This window comes from Styela clava, chromosome 3 (assembly GCF_964204865.1).
Source record: "Styela clava chromosome 3, kaStyClav1.hap1.2, whole genome shotgun sequence".
Lineage (NCBI taxonomy): Eukaryota > Metazoa > Chordata > Ascidiacea > Stolidobranchia > Styelidae > Styela > Styela clava.
Window position 1 is genome coordinate 7,513,047 of NC_135252.1, and position 17,409 is coordinate 7,530,455.

The 17,409-nt window shown below is 34.7% G+C and overlaps 1 protein-coding gene across 1 annotated transcript; it reads left to right on the top strand.

Annotated features, from left to right (window-relative positions):
* Nucleotides 1-8,192: 8,192 nt before the first annotated feature.
* Nucleotides 8,193-17,122, top strand: LOC120342089 (glutamine synthetase-like). Its single transcript, XM_039410764.2, has 8 exons — nt 8,193-8,649; nt 9,039-9,203; nt 9,489-9,650; nt 9,839-9,985; nt 11,603-11,742; nt 13,580-13,767; nt 14,582-14,762; nt 16,356-17,122. Exons 2-8 carry the CDS (start codon nt 9,044-9,046, stop codon nt 16,488-16,490), a joined length of 1,113 nt encoding a protein of 370 aa, XP_039266698.1. The 5' UTR covers nt 8,193-8,649; nt 9,039-9,043; the 3' UTR covers nt 16,491-17,122.
* Nucleotides 17,123-17,409: the final 287 nt, after the last annotated feature.

Here is a 17,409-nt window from a genome sequence, read left to right on the forward strand (position 1 = left end):
GGATTCCGCGTGGTGGCGCCCTAATAGAATGATCATAGTTGGGTATATAGCAATGAAAAATGGTAAAATCCTGATACACAAAAGAAAGTGGCATTTATTTATATAATAGTCGATCAAGTGACTTTTTGCTATTTAATTACATATTATTGTTTTTCTTTCCTTAAATACATAAGATGTGATATGTTGCTGTTTTCTTATAACATTATTAGACTACAATTGCAAACATTGTGAGAAATTACCTTTTATAACTGTATTGCTGAATTAAAAATTGTTATTTCAATATTATTCTATTTGCTATATGATTGCCCTTATATGGTATATACCTAAAAGGTGAGATTTTTATTTGCTAAATGATTGCCCCTGTATGGTATATACATATAATGTCAGATTTTCTCAGTTTTCTAATAACATAATTAGATTGCGAATGCAAACATTGTGATACTTTTTATGACTGTATTACTGATATTGTTTATTTCAATATAATTCTATTTAGAAAAAAAAAAAAAAAAAAAAGAAAGCGAAAAAAGTTATCCAATATACCGGGGCAAATTAGCTTTACATAATGAAAAGGATATTGGTGTGAAGTTGATTTGATGGCTAAGGTATAGAGAGAGTGATCCCATTTCGGGTGCTTTTTGCATGGTGTGATGAATTCTTCTGTGTCCCAAGCAAAATGTCCTCCCAGATAAGGGGTAACCAACCCGCGGCTCACGAGCCGCATATGGCTCTTGCTCCGGTTTCATGCGGCCCGTTTCGCCTTGGTTATTTTAAGGAAAAAATAACTTGCAAACTACGATCCATCATGTTCCGATTAAACACATTATGATTCATCTCGTATTCTTCTTTTACAGATGGATTCATTTGTATGTATGTCTTCATATTAACATTTGCCTTGGTTAACGAATCAATAATTGGACACGTATAGTGGACATATCGATCGTTTTGTTGATATGTTGTTCTTTGACACTTTTTGGACACCTAGTGGAAATATTAAAAAAATGCTTTTCTCTTTGATCATCGGACCAATTGCTTTGAAATTTTTAGTGGTTAAAGATGAAATTTTTCTCCAGAAGGCTATTACTTTTATTTATTTCAAATATTTCTGTTAGCTCTGTAAGGTTTGTTTTTGTTTGCTATGACGTCACTGAACGTTCTGCGGACGCATATGCAGGCACTCCTCCGTTGGCGTGACAGCGGATTGCAAGTTTTTCGAGGTTACCGGTGAATGGCGGTAATGCTAACGGTACGATAGACCGTACTTCACTGCTTGGCTTGGCGTGGATATATTTGTAGACTGTGGTCTAAAGGTACGGTAAACTGTACCGGTACCGATACTGTACTGCTTCGCTCGGTGTGAATATATTTGTAGACTGTGACCGAAATGCTTCGCTTGGTGTGAATATATTTGTAGACTGTGGTATCTGCTGTTATAATACCGTGATAAATCGAATAAGTTGGTTTTGCAAAGAAGAAGCATCTGGCATTACAGGTAGGAAGGGGAACACGTACTGGTAAGTCACCGCATATGATTTTTGGGGAATTGTTCTGCGTGTCCATATATTTGAGCATTGCTCTCTTGTTATCATATATGTTGTTGTTGGTATTTTTTTTCATATTGTCATTGCTGCTGCAAAAAATCGCTCTTATCTTTAACTACTGGACCAATCGCTTTGTAATTTTCTGTGAATAAAGACCGGTACTGCACAAGATTAGATACCCTAATACTTCGTTTTGGCTTTCGGGTGCATATATTTGACAATTGCTTTTTTATTATTATTTAATATTTCAAGAATAGAGGTTAAAAGTTTTGTAACGTTTTTGTTTTTAAAATTATTCCGGGTGTTTGCATAAACCCATCGGTTGAGCATCAAGTAAAATATTGTAGAATACAGTAATATTAACAAACATGGGAACAGTGTCGATATCCTTTGCCGAGAAACGACATAAACGGTATGGATATATGGTCCCAGTCGCCATTTGCTTATACACTCTGTCTTTTTTTATTGTTATACACCATAAGCATTTCACAATGAATGCATTTCGTGAAGAAAAAATAATATTCACACTTTACTTAAATATAGCAGTGGCGGCGCGTCAATAGGGCCAACCGGTGCAATCCCCCGATTGTTTTTTCGGTATAATAAAAAATATTCGAAATATACCTCAATATCGGTTGCACAGACTGTCTACACTAGCCATATTCTCCCGACATGGTTCATTTTTCACTCGCAAAGCCTTCGCCGAACGTCGACGGGGCGACGCCGATTTTGCCGCGGTTGCTCATTGTATATCATATTCTCTCTTTTATCTTCCACTCGCCGCGTTTGTCTCGATTGTTTTCTGTTTCTTTTACTAAATCATCGGGGCCGATCGGGGCTAGCCCCGAAATTATGACGACACAATGCCGACGTTTCTTACAACAACGTGTTGACATATTCACGCATTCCTTCTCGTTCGTTGGTTGCTTGAAGAGTTGATAGTTTCCTCGCCTTCGTTTTTGTCGCTTGTTTCGCTTTTTGAATCAGTTAGAGACCTTTAGTCCATTTGCTTTCGATTTTCCACATTCCTTTTGAGCTCCTCACTTCTTTCCGGCTTCGCATTTCTTAGCCTTAGACCTAATAACGAATAAGGTTGATGCACTACTTCGCACTCCGTTTTCGCAGCTGCCGCTGGGACAAAAATTAGAGGTACAACGTCTTGGGCCTTACCAACCAAAAAAAAGTGTTCACTGGAACAATCCCATGACGGAGGAAGGCGTCGGCGTACATTCTGCGCAGAAACTTGGTATAAAAAACACGAATGGTTGTGTTACAGCGAGGACAAAAATGCACTTTTTTGTTTTTATTGCCTACTTTTTGCTACCGCCCGTGACTCACGTTGGTGTAAATATGGTTTTAGAGATCTTAAACATCTTTCCGAGCGTGCCAGGGATCATCAATCTTCTATGGAGCATCTGGACAATGCAGTAAAATACCGAACATTCGGAAATGTTAATATTGCAGCACAGTTGGATGAAGAACGCGCGATTTCTATTCGTCAGCACAACCAAAACGTCGAGAAAACCGCCATGTTCTCAGTCGATTGATAGATGTTTTGAAGTTCATTGGTTGTCACGAGCTGTCCCTCCGTGGGCACGATGAACGGGCTGGCTCTTCTAATAGAGGGGTATTTTTGGATATGGTGGAATACACCGCATCCCTAGATACAGTATTGAGAGATCATCTTGATGCCGCAACTGTTTCGAAAGGGACATCTAAGGATATCCAAAATGATTTGCTCGACTCAATGTATAAAATTTATTTACAACATTTGGCTCTGGAAATTGAGAATTGCCAGTTCCTTTCGATTCAGTCTGACGAGACAACTGACATCACGTGCGTTTCCCAACTGGCTGTGATTTTTCGGTTTGTGAAAGATGGTGAACCTACCGAAAGATTTCACAGCTTTATACCAATCGTTGATCGCACGGCTTGCGGGATATCGGCTGTACTGAAAGAAGTGTTACAGCCTTACAACGCGAAGTCAAAATTGATAGCTCAAACTTATGACGGCGCGGCAGTCATGAGTGGGTCGAAACATGGTGTTCAAGTTTATATAAAAGAAGATTTTCCTCATGCGCATTTTTTACATTGTTATGCACACCAATTTAACCTCGTTATTAAAAATATGTGTCTTGATACCCCTCTCGTCTGTATATTTTTTGCAAATGTTTCGGGGTTTTCTTCATTTTTTCCGTTTCGCCGAAGCGCTCTGACCTCCTTCGCCAGATATGTAGCCGCCGTCTCCCAGCTTGTGCACCAACACGTTGGAACTTCCAATCACGCGTGGTGCAGGGCGTGTCCGAAATTAGGTCTGATCTCATTGAGTGTTTCAATGGCATTCAGAGTTTGGGACGAACGCTCTGTGAGGGAGGCGGCAGGTCTAAAGCGTCTGTTAGAAGATGGTGAGTTTTCATTTTTTCTCGCTTTTTTCTCCACAATATTCTATCACGTGGATGTATTAAACGGCGCATTGCAGTCAAGGCTAATGGATGGAGCGTCTGTGCAGTCGTGTATTTCAGACTTCTGCGATGCTGTATCTCGTATCCGGGAAACAATAAAATACGACGACACATGGAGTGCTTCTTTACGCCGCGGGCAAACAACGCAGCGTTTGATTTTGTCTGCAAAGGAATGCTGTGACATTCTGGTGAATCAAATAGGCGATCGTCTGCGCACTGAACACCTTGCCGCGTTCTCTTTGATGAACCCCAAAAATTTTTCAAAATTTGCACGTCAATTTCCCATACATTTGTTGGCTACTGTCTCCAAATTTTACCCCATGATAAACGTGGGTAAATTGGAAAATGAATTGCCAATCAAACTTTTTTGAACATCACATCAACTTGCGCGCTCTATGGGTTCCTCATAGATAACACTCTAGTAACTACCTTTGCGGCGTCTGCAAAATTTCTGGACATCATTTTGACGACGCCTATTTCTCCCGCCGACGCAGAGCGAACATTCAGCACGCTGAAGCGTATTAAAACGTATCTCAGAAACACAATGAAGCAAGATAGATCAAATTCCTTGGCTGTTTCATTCATTCACAGAGACGTTATTTCTGGGATGCATGACTTTAATCAGCGCGTTATTGAGCCTTTTGCTTCCAAGAAACCGCGGCGTGTTGCATATATGTTCAAGCAGTAGAAGTCTAGCAGCATATATATCTATGAGTCAGCGACGCATGTCCTTATCTTTGCATAACTTTCCTTTCTTCATAGTAACGTTTTAAACCTTATCTTAGGTTTTGTCTGCTTTCCCGAAGTTTCTGTTAATATGGGGCTCGACTTCTCATAAAGTTTTTTCTAAGGACTTAGGAATAATAAACGGGTTTTATTTAAAAAAAAATAGTATCAAATTCAGAAAATTGATGGGGATTCCACGACGAGTTCGGTGTATATTATATATATATTTATTTCACTCGAGAGAATAAGATTTGTTGGTGACCTATTTATCAGAATTTTTCTTATCTGTGGAATGATTTTTGGGCAACATGAGAAATTACGACTGAGATAGATTTCTGTCCCCTTCAGCTGACAATCCGCGGATATGTTTAAAAATCTGATATATATATATATATATGAATAATAATTCGAAAAATCGACGGAACATGTCAATCTACCGCAGAAACAATAAATTAAAATACACAGCAGCAGTCGCCCAACAGGACGCGCTGTTGAGACTCTTATGAATGTTGACCGCGTAGTATTACCGACACACAGAAGTCATTTTCGAACCCGGAAAAGTTATAATATTCACAGTTGACTCCACTGGTATTTTTAATTGTTATAAACTTTAGCAAACTTCATTTTATAGGTCATGTAAATATATTGCACTGATTTTATGAGGCAGTTGTTCAACGATCCATACAAGAATCGATCCTCTGGTGTATCATTATGGCACTTTATTATTTTTCAAGGATACTTATATTTTTTGCGCTTAAGCGGACACATGCTATTTGATGAGAAAATAAATTGCCAAAATTAGTTATAAAACTGTAAACAGTTATATTACGACATAGCCTACTACGTTTGAAATAAATCGTCTGGCTGGAGTTAGTTATTCCGCGATAAAATTATAAATAATGCACAATCATTCTTTTCTTTGTCGTTTTTTGTGTTAAAAGGGGCAATCAGAACAAAAAAAATGTCTGTATTCATAAACGTAACATACCGTATTCATTTAATCATGCGGAGTTCTTTAAACCTGATATCTCCCTCCAAAAATTTACACCATATTTAGGTAACTGTTTGGATTAGCTTTTGATAGCTTAATTACGTAATTATCCAAAAAGATTTATGAATCACTAACAGCGGTAGAGCAATGTCACAGCCGATTATTAAAATTGCCCATGATTAAAAATATGACCATAGCTCAACAATCTGGTTTTGAGTTTTTGTGAAGCAGCAATTATGGCTCAATAATTATGATCTCTTAGAATAATATCGATTACATATTACAACACTAAATCTATCCTGTTTTTGGTGAAATATAGGAACTATTTTCTCAACATGAGCCGACATACATACGCACAATCCTAAACTTGGGGCCCAAAGAAAAAGATACAAAATTTTTTTAGCTTTTTCTTCGTATAATAAAGAACTCACTCTCCTATCTTCGTAAAATTTGACTTCTCGTTAGGAAATGTCAATGTCAACAAAAAACAATGCTTTCTTGGTGTCTAGCTTGAATCCGTATTCACCAGATTATCTCAAAGAAAAGCGCTTGAGTTTCAAAATCAAAAATATGTATCGTTCTCCTCATTTTCTTTGAACGGCTATTTCGGGTTACGGCTAAAACGTTGTTCAAGTTTATTCGGTCGTATAACGCTCAACTCAATTTATATTATATAAGGTGGTGCACATGCTGTTTTATGTATTTTTATATTGTTGAGCAGAACCCGATCAAGAATTAAGAAAATATACGAGAAAGGTGTATTTAACAATGATAGTATATAGTCTACTAATTATTTAACGAGGCCGTGAAAATTTGACATATATAATATACAAATGGGAGAAGAGAGCAATCTTCAACTCCGTCCCTTGTTGAAAATACGGAACTTGATAATAATCACTTAATTCAAGATAAGAATTTCATGCATAAATCCTGATATTTAAAAATTGAAAGGTTAAGTAGTGAATGAATAACTTTGAATTGATTTTGTTACAATGATAAAGCACAGTACACTACAGTGTTCTGTCATGTTATCCATTTTGAGTAATTTCTTATAATAATCGGCAACGTATATCTCAAGTATTTTGAGAAGATACCATTAACAGCTTAGAAGTGATATATAACATGAGAAAACCGTTTATCAAGATGTTGCATCGCATGGAAATTTTGTATATGCTTCAAGTGCATTTGAATAAATATAGTGGAACCGTTTCAAAAAATTACAACTAAGAGTGTAATTTATAATTCGGTAGTTATACACTTTAATTTAACCTTTTTGTGCGTTTTCATTGAGGTGAATTGAAACTCTTATATTCTGAATGCAATGATTGTGTTTATTGTATTGAAAAATCTCACAAACGTTGTTTGCACTAAAGCACAAATTCATACACAATCTATACCCTACAACTTCGCCGACGGCAAAATAAACACGACATACTTCGTGTAAAGCTCGTGCTAAAGGCCGTGACTCGAGTGTGCAACGTATGAAAATTAGCGTGTGTTTATAAAATACAGGTAAACGTAAAAATGAGCGTAATATTTACTCAAATCTAAAATTCGGTTGAAAAAATTAAGTTTCATTGTGATAGAGATACTTATAGCAATGTAATATTTTCGCCTTTTTACCACCCGGAAAGAAATATTTGAGCTTCGGTGTATCGCTACGCACTATAGGATTTAATTTACATATTTATCCCGGGAGAAAGAAAAAATGATAAGACGGCTTAATCATAGAGCGAACCACGGTCTCTCGTCCGGTTACCAGTCCAGAAACCTAAGCAGTCAGAAGAGGTATTACGTTTTGATCTGTGTGTTTGTGTGGATCTCAGGATTTGTGAAATGACTTCTCGGGTAGATTCTACCAATGCAAGGCCTAGGTCAGAACGGTGGTATAATTTCAGCATGTTAAGGTTACGGATTATAAATATAGTTGTTTCGGTCTCGCCTATGTAGTTATCTGCTGTAGATATCGACCAGAACTCGATCTGGTTGGTTATTTATTTCCACGCAGAGGAATGATTGGTGAATGGACGAGAGGCCACAGCGATAGTTCGATTTTTACACGCAGGCTTCAGTCCGTGACTCGTTCTGCCAATCGCCATCCTTGCACCGCTAAATACCCACTTGTGCAACATCGACAGAACGGGAATTCCAGTGTGATCACAAACACTATGTTGACTTGAGAAACATTCTATTTTCACTCCGCGTACGTGGCCAGGCTGATCAAATGGCCAGTTCTGTGTTTGTAGCGCTGTTGACTCCATTTTTACACGGGATAGGTATAAAATCCAAGCATGTCTTCGATGCCTTCAAAGCGCCATGTCGCCAAGTGCCCCCGGCCATCACCGTGTGAGTGTCTTATAATTGAGATCATTCAATTTAATACAAAATAGGATAAGAGTGCATACAACACGACTACGGGTATTTATACTTCGCGTGAGAACAATTTCGATTTCAAACCGGCAATACAATACCGGGAAGGTTTTCAGACGCATGTCGTGCATCTTGTGTTGTCGGTAATCGCGGGGTTAATGCGCTCCTCGCTTATCAAGTGTTTATGACGCAATAACTCATCACAATGGTTTCGTTCTCACTCGTATGATAAGCTATTGCGTTACTGGACGGGGTGTTGGTGCTGGTAGTTTCTTTTTTCTTTTGGTGAATTTAGGTAAAGTTAGGCGTCTTTTATATATTCAAGGATGGCTTTGAATAGGTTTTAGTCTGAAAGTGACGGCGTTGAGCGTATTTGCACTGCCAAGTTAAAGCCCAAGTTTGGGTTCAATTTTGCTTATTTCACTACCGTGTTACCGGTACTTTATATCACATCTTACTTTGTCACATTCAAAGAACTGAGTTTTATATACGTACTAACCATAAATTACTTCGGTCGGAAGTGGACAAGAACTCAACCATATTACAATATTAATATTAACAGGTATGAATTTATTTGAAAGTTGTAAATTAATCAGATAACTACGGTATCTGACTATTCTGGTGGAGGCAACAGTAAACTATCAGCCAGTTATTTAAATTAGATCTAATGGAGAAGTAAAGCACATTTTTTTGGCCTTTACTTGAGACAGTCTAACAGTTCAATGTCCGACAATCTTTGTCTGATATAATCTGTAAATTCGTTGTCATCACCTCAATATAAATCCAGGAAGGGGTAAAATTGGTGCCAGTATCTGCCAGTTGAGCAGTTTTATAAATTTAGGAATTAAGACCTAAAACATAAAAATTTCTCGCCCCTTTTGTAAGGACCTGATGCCGCATTACAATCTTTAGATTTCGATCATATTCAAATTATTCTTATATTTCGTTTAGACAAAATGCCTTCTTCACATTTATTAAACAAGACAGCCAGGTCTGATTATATGGCTCTTGACATCGGAGAAAGCTGTCAAGCAATGTACATATGGATTGATGGTACCGGACAAACACTCAGAGTCAAAACAAAAACACTTCCCAGAGAACCAATATCTATAGAAGGTTAGTTTATTTCACTCATTTATTTTTTTATCATTCTTAATATATAAGATTGGGAACACGAATCAAAACTAGTTTCATCTATGAATGAAAACAATATTACGATATATTAATTTATATATAAAGTATAACAGTATAAAGTGATTTCAATTACAAATACCCTAAACCATTGACTTTCATATTGGGTAGTTTTAATTGAAATAATTCGAATTATGGTTTCAAAAATATTGAGTTTGACAAACTATAAATTTCCTATTTATCACAGCTAATTGTCTGTACCTTTTTCAGAAATCCCGGAATGGAATTTTGATGGTTCAAGTACCGGACAAGCAGAAGGATCAAACAGTGATTGTTTTTTAAAACCTGTGGCAATGTTTAGAGATCCATTCAGAGGAGATCCTAATAAATTAATTCTTTGTGAAGTTTTGAACTATAAACATGAACCAGTAGGTTAGTAATTTGTATTGTTTTGCTATTTGACAACAGTAGAAACTATTTTCTTTTTGTATTTAGAGAATTACTTTCGATCAGAACTGTTTTTATTTTAGTAATCTGGCTGATTATTTCTTTCTTGGATCTTAAAGTTATTTGTAAATTACCCAATTATTTATTTCCAAATTTTAAATAAATTTTTTCAGCTACAAATCACAGGCATTCATGTCTGCAAGTAATGGAAGAAGCAAAGATTGCTCGACCTTGGTTTGGAATTGAACAAGAATACACATTACTTGACGTTGATGGACATCCATTTGGTTGGCCTAAACAGGGTTATCCTGGCCCACAAGGTAAGAATAAGAGAAACATATTCAAAATGTATGGGCTAATTTGTAATAGATAGTTTTTTCAGTCCACTGATATCCACTAAAATGTATTCCATTTCATCTATTTTACAATACTTTTATAACACTTAATTTATATGGTAATCCAAATACATGGCTTATTGCATAGGCTATATAGGAATTAAAATTAGAATGTTCTTTTATATTGTATATTTTTTATTACTTTTGTCTTTCATGGTTTATTTTAGCACAATACATAACTTGAATTCCATCGATTTAGAATAATATATTAAATATTTCATTTAGCACATACTTGCTGATATTCAGTTCTCTATTGTAATAAACCTTTCACATATGTAGGCCTATGTATTGTTTTACGTGTTTGAAAGTTTTGCAGCTTATGTATGTTTGAATTTTGTAATGTCTGCAAATATTTTATTCAACCGGTTCAGACTATTGGTGTTTGTTCTGCTGAGTTCAGTGGTGGTTTATTTCACCTGATCACACAACCAGACCTGTGTAGTGGTGGACATCTGTTTTAATATATTGCCAAGATACCGTCATGCTATACTAATAATATTTACATATGTGTTTAAATGGCAATAAAAAATTATTTTTAATGGTGAATGAATCTTTTTATGCTGATTGAATTATTGTTTAATTGAATTGACTTAGAAAAGTCAACATAATCATTAAATACTCATAAATGATGATTGCATAACATGTCATAATATTACATGCTATACCAGACACAAACTCATTTTTTAATATTCACACTTAATTTTACATACATGTTGAACATTTTCTGAGAATTGAAATCAAAGGCTGTAAAATATTGATTTTATTTTCAGTGATGCGAAAATAAATTTATCCTCTGGACAAACAAATATTCTTAATAAATATTATCAAAAGAAAAACAATTTTGTATTCATCAAATTGAAAAAAAATAAGATAAGTTCTTGCCCGAAAGCTTGTTGTTGCTAATTGACAATTATGCATTTAAAGTGTTGATGGGAATGGTGGTTCAAATGTGCTAATTGCATTTCCAAATATGATATTAGCCGAGTTCAGATGCAAATGTCATTAAAACTATGTATTTGTCCTTTCAATTTCTTTGTTACTTTACCTGTTCGCCTACTTCGAATTGGGAGTATTTGCTGAATGTAAATAAAACTTTACCATCTTCTGCATACTTGTAGCATGAATGGGTTTCCCTTATTTGAGCAAATCATGTTGAGAAATGCAGATTCAGCACAAAGTTGGACTTTGGCCGCTTGCCTCACCCAATAAAAAAAACATGGTTTATTGTATTGTCATCTTTGCTTATTATATATAACAATTGTAAATTGTGTTGACATTTGTTTCTCAAATAGAAATAGGATAATGCGAAGTTGCATTTTTTTTTTGGTTATTTAGGTGTCATTTTGTGGATGTCATATGGATTGTGTTACGAAATGATTCTCTTTATTCATCTCTATTGATTTGTGCATGGTTGCATAATATGTAGTCAAAAATTTGTTGAAACAAAAAAACAAAATCTTACTTCACTTATTACAGCCTACAGGTTCCACGAAGCTACTTTTATCAAAATTTCTGTTAAATATTTATCGTTTTGCATTTCAGGACCTTATTATTGCGGAGTTGGCACTGGTCGAGTGTATGGCCGAGATGTTGTCGAAGCCCATTATCGAGCCTGTCTTTATGCTGGCATTAGGATTTGTGGCACAAATGCAGAAGTAATGCCAGCACAATGGGAATATCAGGTATTTTTATTAAACGTTCTCTTTTTTAATATATTGTTAGCTTTGTATTTGTAAGTCGTGAAGAAAAAGGTGAATGAATTGAAAAGCATTTAGTTAATATCAGATATAATTTAAGTGATTAAGCAAGTTATTAATCTAGTCAACTCTTTATTTGACTGTATCTGTCATGTTAAATGGTGATATACATTCAAAGGATGTTAAAAATGGTTCAGTCAAGACTTCTCAGTCATTAACCTAATTTTGTTCCATGTATTGTTTTGGCAAACTATCAAGATTGATAGTTGTCACCCATGTTTTATAAAACATTTTATAAATAAAATGATGAACAAATTAAAAAAGATTTCATTTTAAACATTTTTTAATCTGAAATTGTGAAGTGATGGCCATGAAATAATTCAGATAAAGGGAATTGTTTGTGATGTACTGCATACTGTGATGTACTTGTGATACGTTACCCCTTATGCACACCTACATTATCAACCAATGTATTTTCTAGTTTGAAAATGTTATTCAACCTTTTGAAATAGAAAACATGTTTTCTGTATGCTCAGATTAGAGCATAAAACTCCCTTGCTATGCCTTGTTGATTATGTATGTAAAGAAATAGGGCATGTCAGAGTAAACAATAGCTCTGTATTTATAAATTTAATCTGGTACTTGTCTGGGGATAGTTCCGGGTTCAATGAGGGGAAGAAGTATACGTTGGTTTTTCTTTCAATTGCGTCACTAATGTTTACCTGCTCCGTATCCTATTTATTATATAAAATTCACCTATGGGTCGATACTCTCGTATTCTCCTTTGTTTCTTAATAAAATGAGAGTTCTTGATGCGGTTGATAACGGCTTCCTAACCGAAGTTCCTATCTATACTTTCATATTTAGAAATGCTCGTATAATTTTTTGTAAATTCATTAAACATTGATGGGAGGGAGAATTACTGGTGAACAATCCTCAAGTTATGTGACAAGTTTATTGTCATTAGTCATTACAAATTATATAGGGTAGTTATGATTTGTTTAAATATAATCAAATATGGGTGTTGGTGAAACATGCTTACAGGCATGCTTGATCTATAGATCATGCTTGGATGAAGTAAAAAAGAAACTCTAAGTGTACATCTACTAGTCAAACAGACAACCATAAAATATGTGGGTTTCATTCCACTAACGTCATGGAGTCAACTTCTCCCGGTGATCTATTTATGCAAATAATGATCCAGTGCGAATCTTTTGAACTTTTAATGACTGTATGACTCTTTTGGTGAATGGTCTATGACGCAACGTGAAATGAGCTGGTTGTTGCTATGTTACATTTCCGTGTTATTAAAATGAAGTTTTGTCACTGTACAGTTTTTTTGATCCTCGAACATTTTAGTTTGGCAATGTACTTCATTAATAACGAATTTGCCCTATCTAATTATGTATTAATTTGGACATTCACATTGATATCAAACAAAATTTGGTAAAATACTAATGGCTGTAACATAGTATTATCTAATTAAAGCTTTAACGCTATATCTAAAATCAATCATTTCTGTCAATATGCCGGCATGACGTAGGCTATATTGATTCATTAATTATATTTTTGACAATCAATAAAATAGCTGTTATGTATAGTCAACTATAGTATTGATCAATATGTATAACGTATGCTAAAACATAATAACATGATGAAAAAATATATTTTATCATTTTTTGGGGTATTGACTTCATTCTTAAACTCTTTGAAATATGTGAAAGGCTCTTGTAACTTGTAGTACAATTCAGAATATTTTACTCTTGGTTTTCTGTTTTTTAAATTTTAACATTCATCTGTACATTTTTTTATTTCTTATCAGGTTGGAACTTGTGAAGGTGTTGAGATGGGGGACCATTTAATAGTTTCTCGATTTCTCCTTCATCGTGTCTGTGAAGACTTCGGTATCATCGCTTCTTTTGACCCCAAACCAATGCCAGGCGATTGGAATGGTGCAGGTTGCCATACAAATTACAGCACAGAAGAAATGAGAAATCCTGGTGGCATAAGGTTAGAATAGTGTTTTCAACCTTGGTAGAGCAAAACCCTGATGAAACGTTCCAGACAATCGAGGCACCTTTGTGCAACAGTTTAATTTCCCTAGGCAAAAAATATCATTTCATAAATAAAATCATATAAGAGCAAACCTAATACTAGCAAATCAAGATGATTTTTAAAGTGTAGCAAGCTTAATATAAGTGGCAAACCTAAAGGGGATTTCATTTAATTTAAACAATATACACATGATAATACTGACTCTCAGATTTGAATGTCAATTGTGGGACCTTAGGACTGTACTAGCGGAATCCTGGGGTGCCGCGGAACCCTGCTTGAAAACCACTGGGCTAGAATATTGAATTTTGAGACAACCTCATTCACATGAAATTAAGCCTTAGCATTGGATAAAGTCACATTTGCAAAAGTGCATTCAAAAGTTTCAAATTGATTAAAAGTTATGGAAAATATGAGGTTTTGCAGATAAGAAGTAGTAATTAAGTTGATATTATTCATCCCTCTTACGTACGTATTTAACAGTCATCCACATATTTTTGAATTGGACTATTTCTGTTTTATATTCATTTGAATTATCTTATAATGTTTCAACACATCTATGAGAAATTATTTATTGGTCTTCTAAAGTTGTATTTAGCACTTAATAGAACAGTAGACACAGTTTCACACTCTCTAATTGTAATATGTTATTATATGTTAGTGTTCTTTATACAAGTAAACAGGAAATTGTTAAAGTTGTTACTTGTTTTACAATGGTTTCAACGTCCATTTTATGACACCAGACCTGATGACTCATTTTTACATATCACAGTGCAATAAACAAGGCTGTTGAGAAATTGAGTAAGAGACATTTCTGGCATATAAAAAAATATGACCCAACTGGAGGCAAAGATAATGCCAGACGATTAACAGGGAATCATGAGACTGCTTCTATTTTTGACTTCTCTTCTGGTGTAGCCAACCGTGGTGCTTCGATACGAATACCTAGACATGTAAGCATTATTTTCTTCCTCATATCTTGAAATAGAATGTTTGTCCGTTAAACTCTTTTTTATGTTTGTATAACATTGGCTTTCCTTAAACTCCATCAAATTATAATTGATTTCCAAATCTAATTAGATAGCTACTATACCTAGAAATTCAAAATTCATTAATAATAATTGCTGTATTTATAGGTTATTTGGTTGGAAAAGTCAACTATTGCCTTTGGAATTAGTTACATGAAAATAATTTAATATAGTTTGTTTCGAATTTTATGTAACAGTCAAATTTTAATATGTACTTTAGTTGGAAAATCTCGTTGAAAGCATTCTAAACCAGTTACCTAGAATAACAAGTCTTAAAATACAATATCACATAATTAGGGTTTCACTGAAATGTCACTTACTTACAAATTGCTCATGTATTACATGTTTTTGTGGGAAGCACCACTCCTTGTTCTGAAAATAACAGTTCATGAGTTCATTTTTGATTGAATGTTCTGTACTTTCAACATAGTGATCAAGGATTCATTTAATATATGTTTGTCCCAACATTAGAGAAAAAAAAACACTTGAAAGTGGTGTATTCTAAAGGCTGTTATGCAATTAAAAAATTAACAACTAAATGTGTATTCCAATTGAATTGAATATCAATTATTAGATCTGCAATGCGTATTCTAATTGAATTCAATATGACAATATCTATTATTAGATTTAGAATGCATATTCCAATTAAATTGAATATATATTATTAGACTAGGTGACTGACATGAGCCAACTATATTCTTATAGGAGCATATGGTATCCTATTAATATACCAAACAATGATGCCTCCCAAACACATTGTGACCATAAAGTGTGTCATGAATCTGGACTGAGTTTTTTCAATCAAATCTGTTTTTTTTCAAATTATCTGGATCCAATATTTGGTATGAAGAGTTGATAAGGCATATCCCAGATTCCATGTGGTTGACAATGTAATACAAATAAAAAAAAAATACTGCTTTTATTTTGCTACCATAGTAATGCATGTTCCAAAATGATGTTGATAAATTAATTATTATGACAACTGACAAGTCTACTTCATAACTACATTGCCCATCGATCATCGCTGTTTACTGGTAAAACAAGAAATTATGCTTAGCTATCATAAACTGTTATATAAATTAACTCATAACTGCATTACCATATGTATGGTGACATGTAATTGCTGAAATAGTCATCTGGTTACATGTTGGACATGTTGTTTCTAATAGTAATTCTGATGCACTCCATGATATGCTGAGTGCTCTTTATAGTTTTGTTGTGACAGGGGTGCCAGTAAACATCGTCTGACGAAACACTTTATCAGGGAAAAGACCCCTGGAACAGGAAAATAATACTAATTTATATGAGAATTCAAGGTTTCAAAACAGTAACTGTTAATAGAACCAAAACCTACCCAGCGTCCACATCCTTTCCCGCTAAATATTTCTATGATATTATATAGTATACAATATTATGGTTCAGCCAAGATAATGTTGAGTTGTCTTGTATGTATTAATGAAATCAAATACTTTTTTGGAGGGTTGCAATTAACAAGTGGTCTTATTCTCTATATAATAGGTTGGAGAGGAGAAATGTGGTTACATGGAAGACAGAAGACCTTCTTCTAACTGCGATCCATATGTTGTTACTGAAGCCTTAGTGAGAACTACTGTACTCAATGAAACAGGAGAGCTTGAAGATTTCTGTATCTAGTTTTGACATTATTTGAATTCTACATTCCTCTGCTGCTTTGTATTGGTGTTATGTATACATCTTTGTAATCACCTAGTTCTGGACATATTCTATATAAAAAATTTGTTTGCTTGTCTATTTCTGAAAAAGTACGATACCGGTACGAACTGCTATTGTTTTAGCCTTTTCAGATGCTGGTACCATCTCTTAGATAACGAATTTGTACATAGATCCATTACAGCCATATTGGTTTTTGCACGTTGAAGATGCTTTCACAGGTGCAATTTTAATGCTTAATATTTCCCCATTTTAGGCTAATGTATCATCCCATACTTTTTTTCTTGTGCGCTCATCTTGCAACCGGTAGCTTTGCATTATATTGTGAAAGGCCCCCTATTAGGTTCTATATACTTCTTTTGCACACTTATGCAATGCTTGCAACCTATTCATATTATGAGGATCACTGTTTTAATGTTGTCCTTACTCATTATGAAAACTGTAGCGTAGATGCATTTCTGCTTTGAAAATGAGTGGCCCATTTTGTGAACTCACTAAATATGGTTACTATATTACTTAAGTATAGGATGTTACTTATGTGTAAATATGTATTCTTTATGTGCCTCAAATAAAAATAAACGATTTCTGCACCGCAATATATGTACATTGATTAAATCCAGCGGCTTATTGACTTGAAATGAAACCAGTTAGATTAAAAAATGATGAATATGATTTGTGCGGCCACCATTTGTGAAAAAGGGGTCTGGTATTTAGGTTGCCCGAAGACTAATAATTTAGGAAAATACCAATGATACTAGTTGTTTATCGTACTTCGTTGTTTTAACCCACTCTGGAAACTTTATATGCCGTTGCCAGAAAGGAAATATATTCCAATGAATCGTTGTGTAGTTTGATAAACAAAATTGAGACTTTGACGCATGGT

Excerpts from the sequence above, each read along its gene's own strand:
- LOC120342089 (XM_039410764.2), top strand. The coding sequence starts at position 9,044 with ATGCCTTCTTCACATTTATTAAACAAGACAGCCAGGTCTGATTATATG. Across the intron at positions 9,651-9,838 it reads CTATAAACATGAACCAGTAG|CTACAAATCACAGGCATTCA; the intron begins GTTAGTAATTTG and ends AAATTTTTTCAG. Across the intron at positions 11,743-13,579 it reads CAGCACAATGGGAATATCAG|GTTGGAACTTGTGAAGGTGT; the intron begins GTATTTTTATTA and ends ATTTCTTATCAG.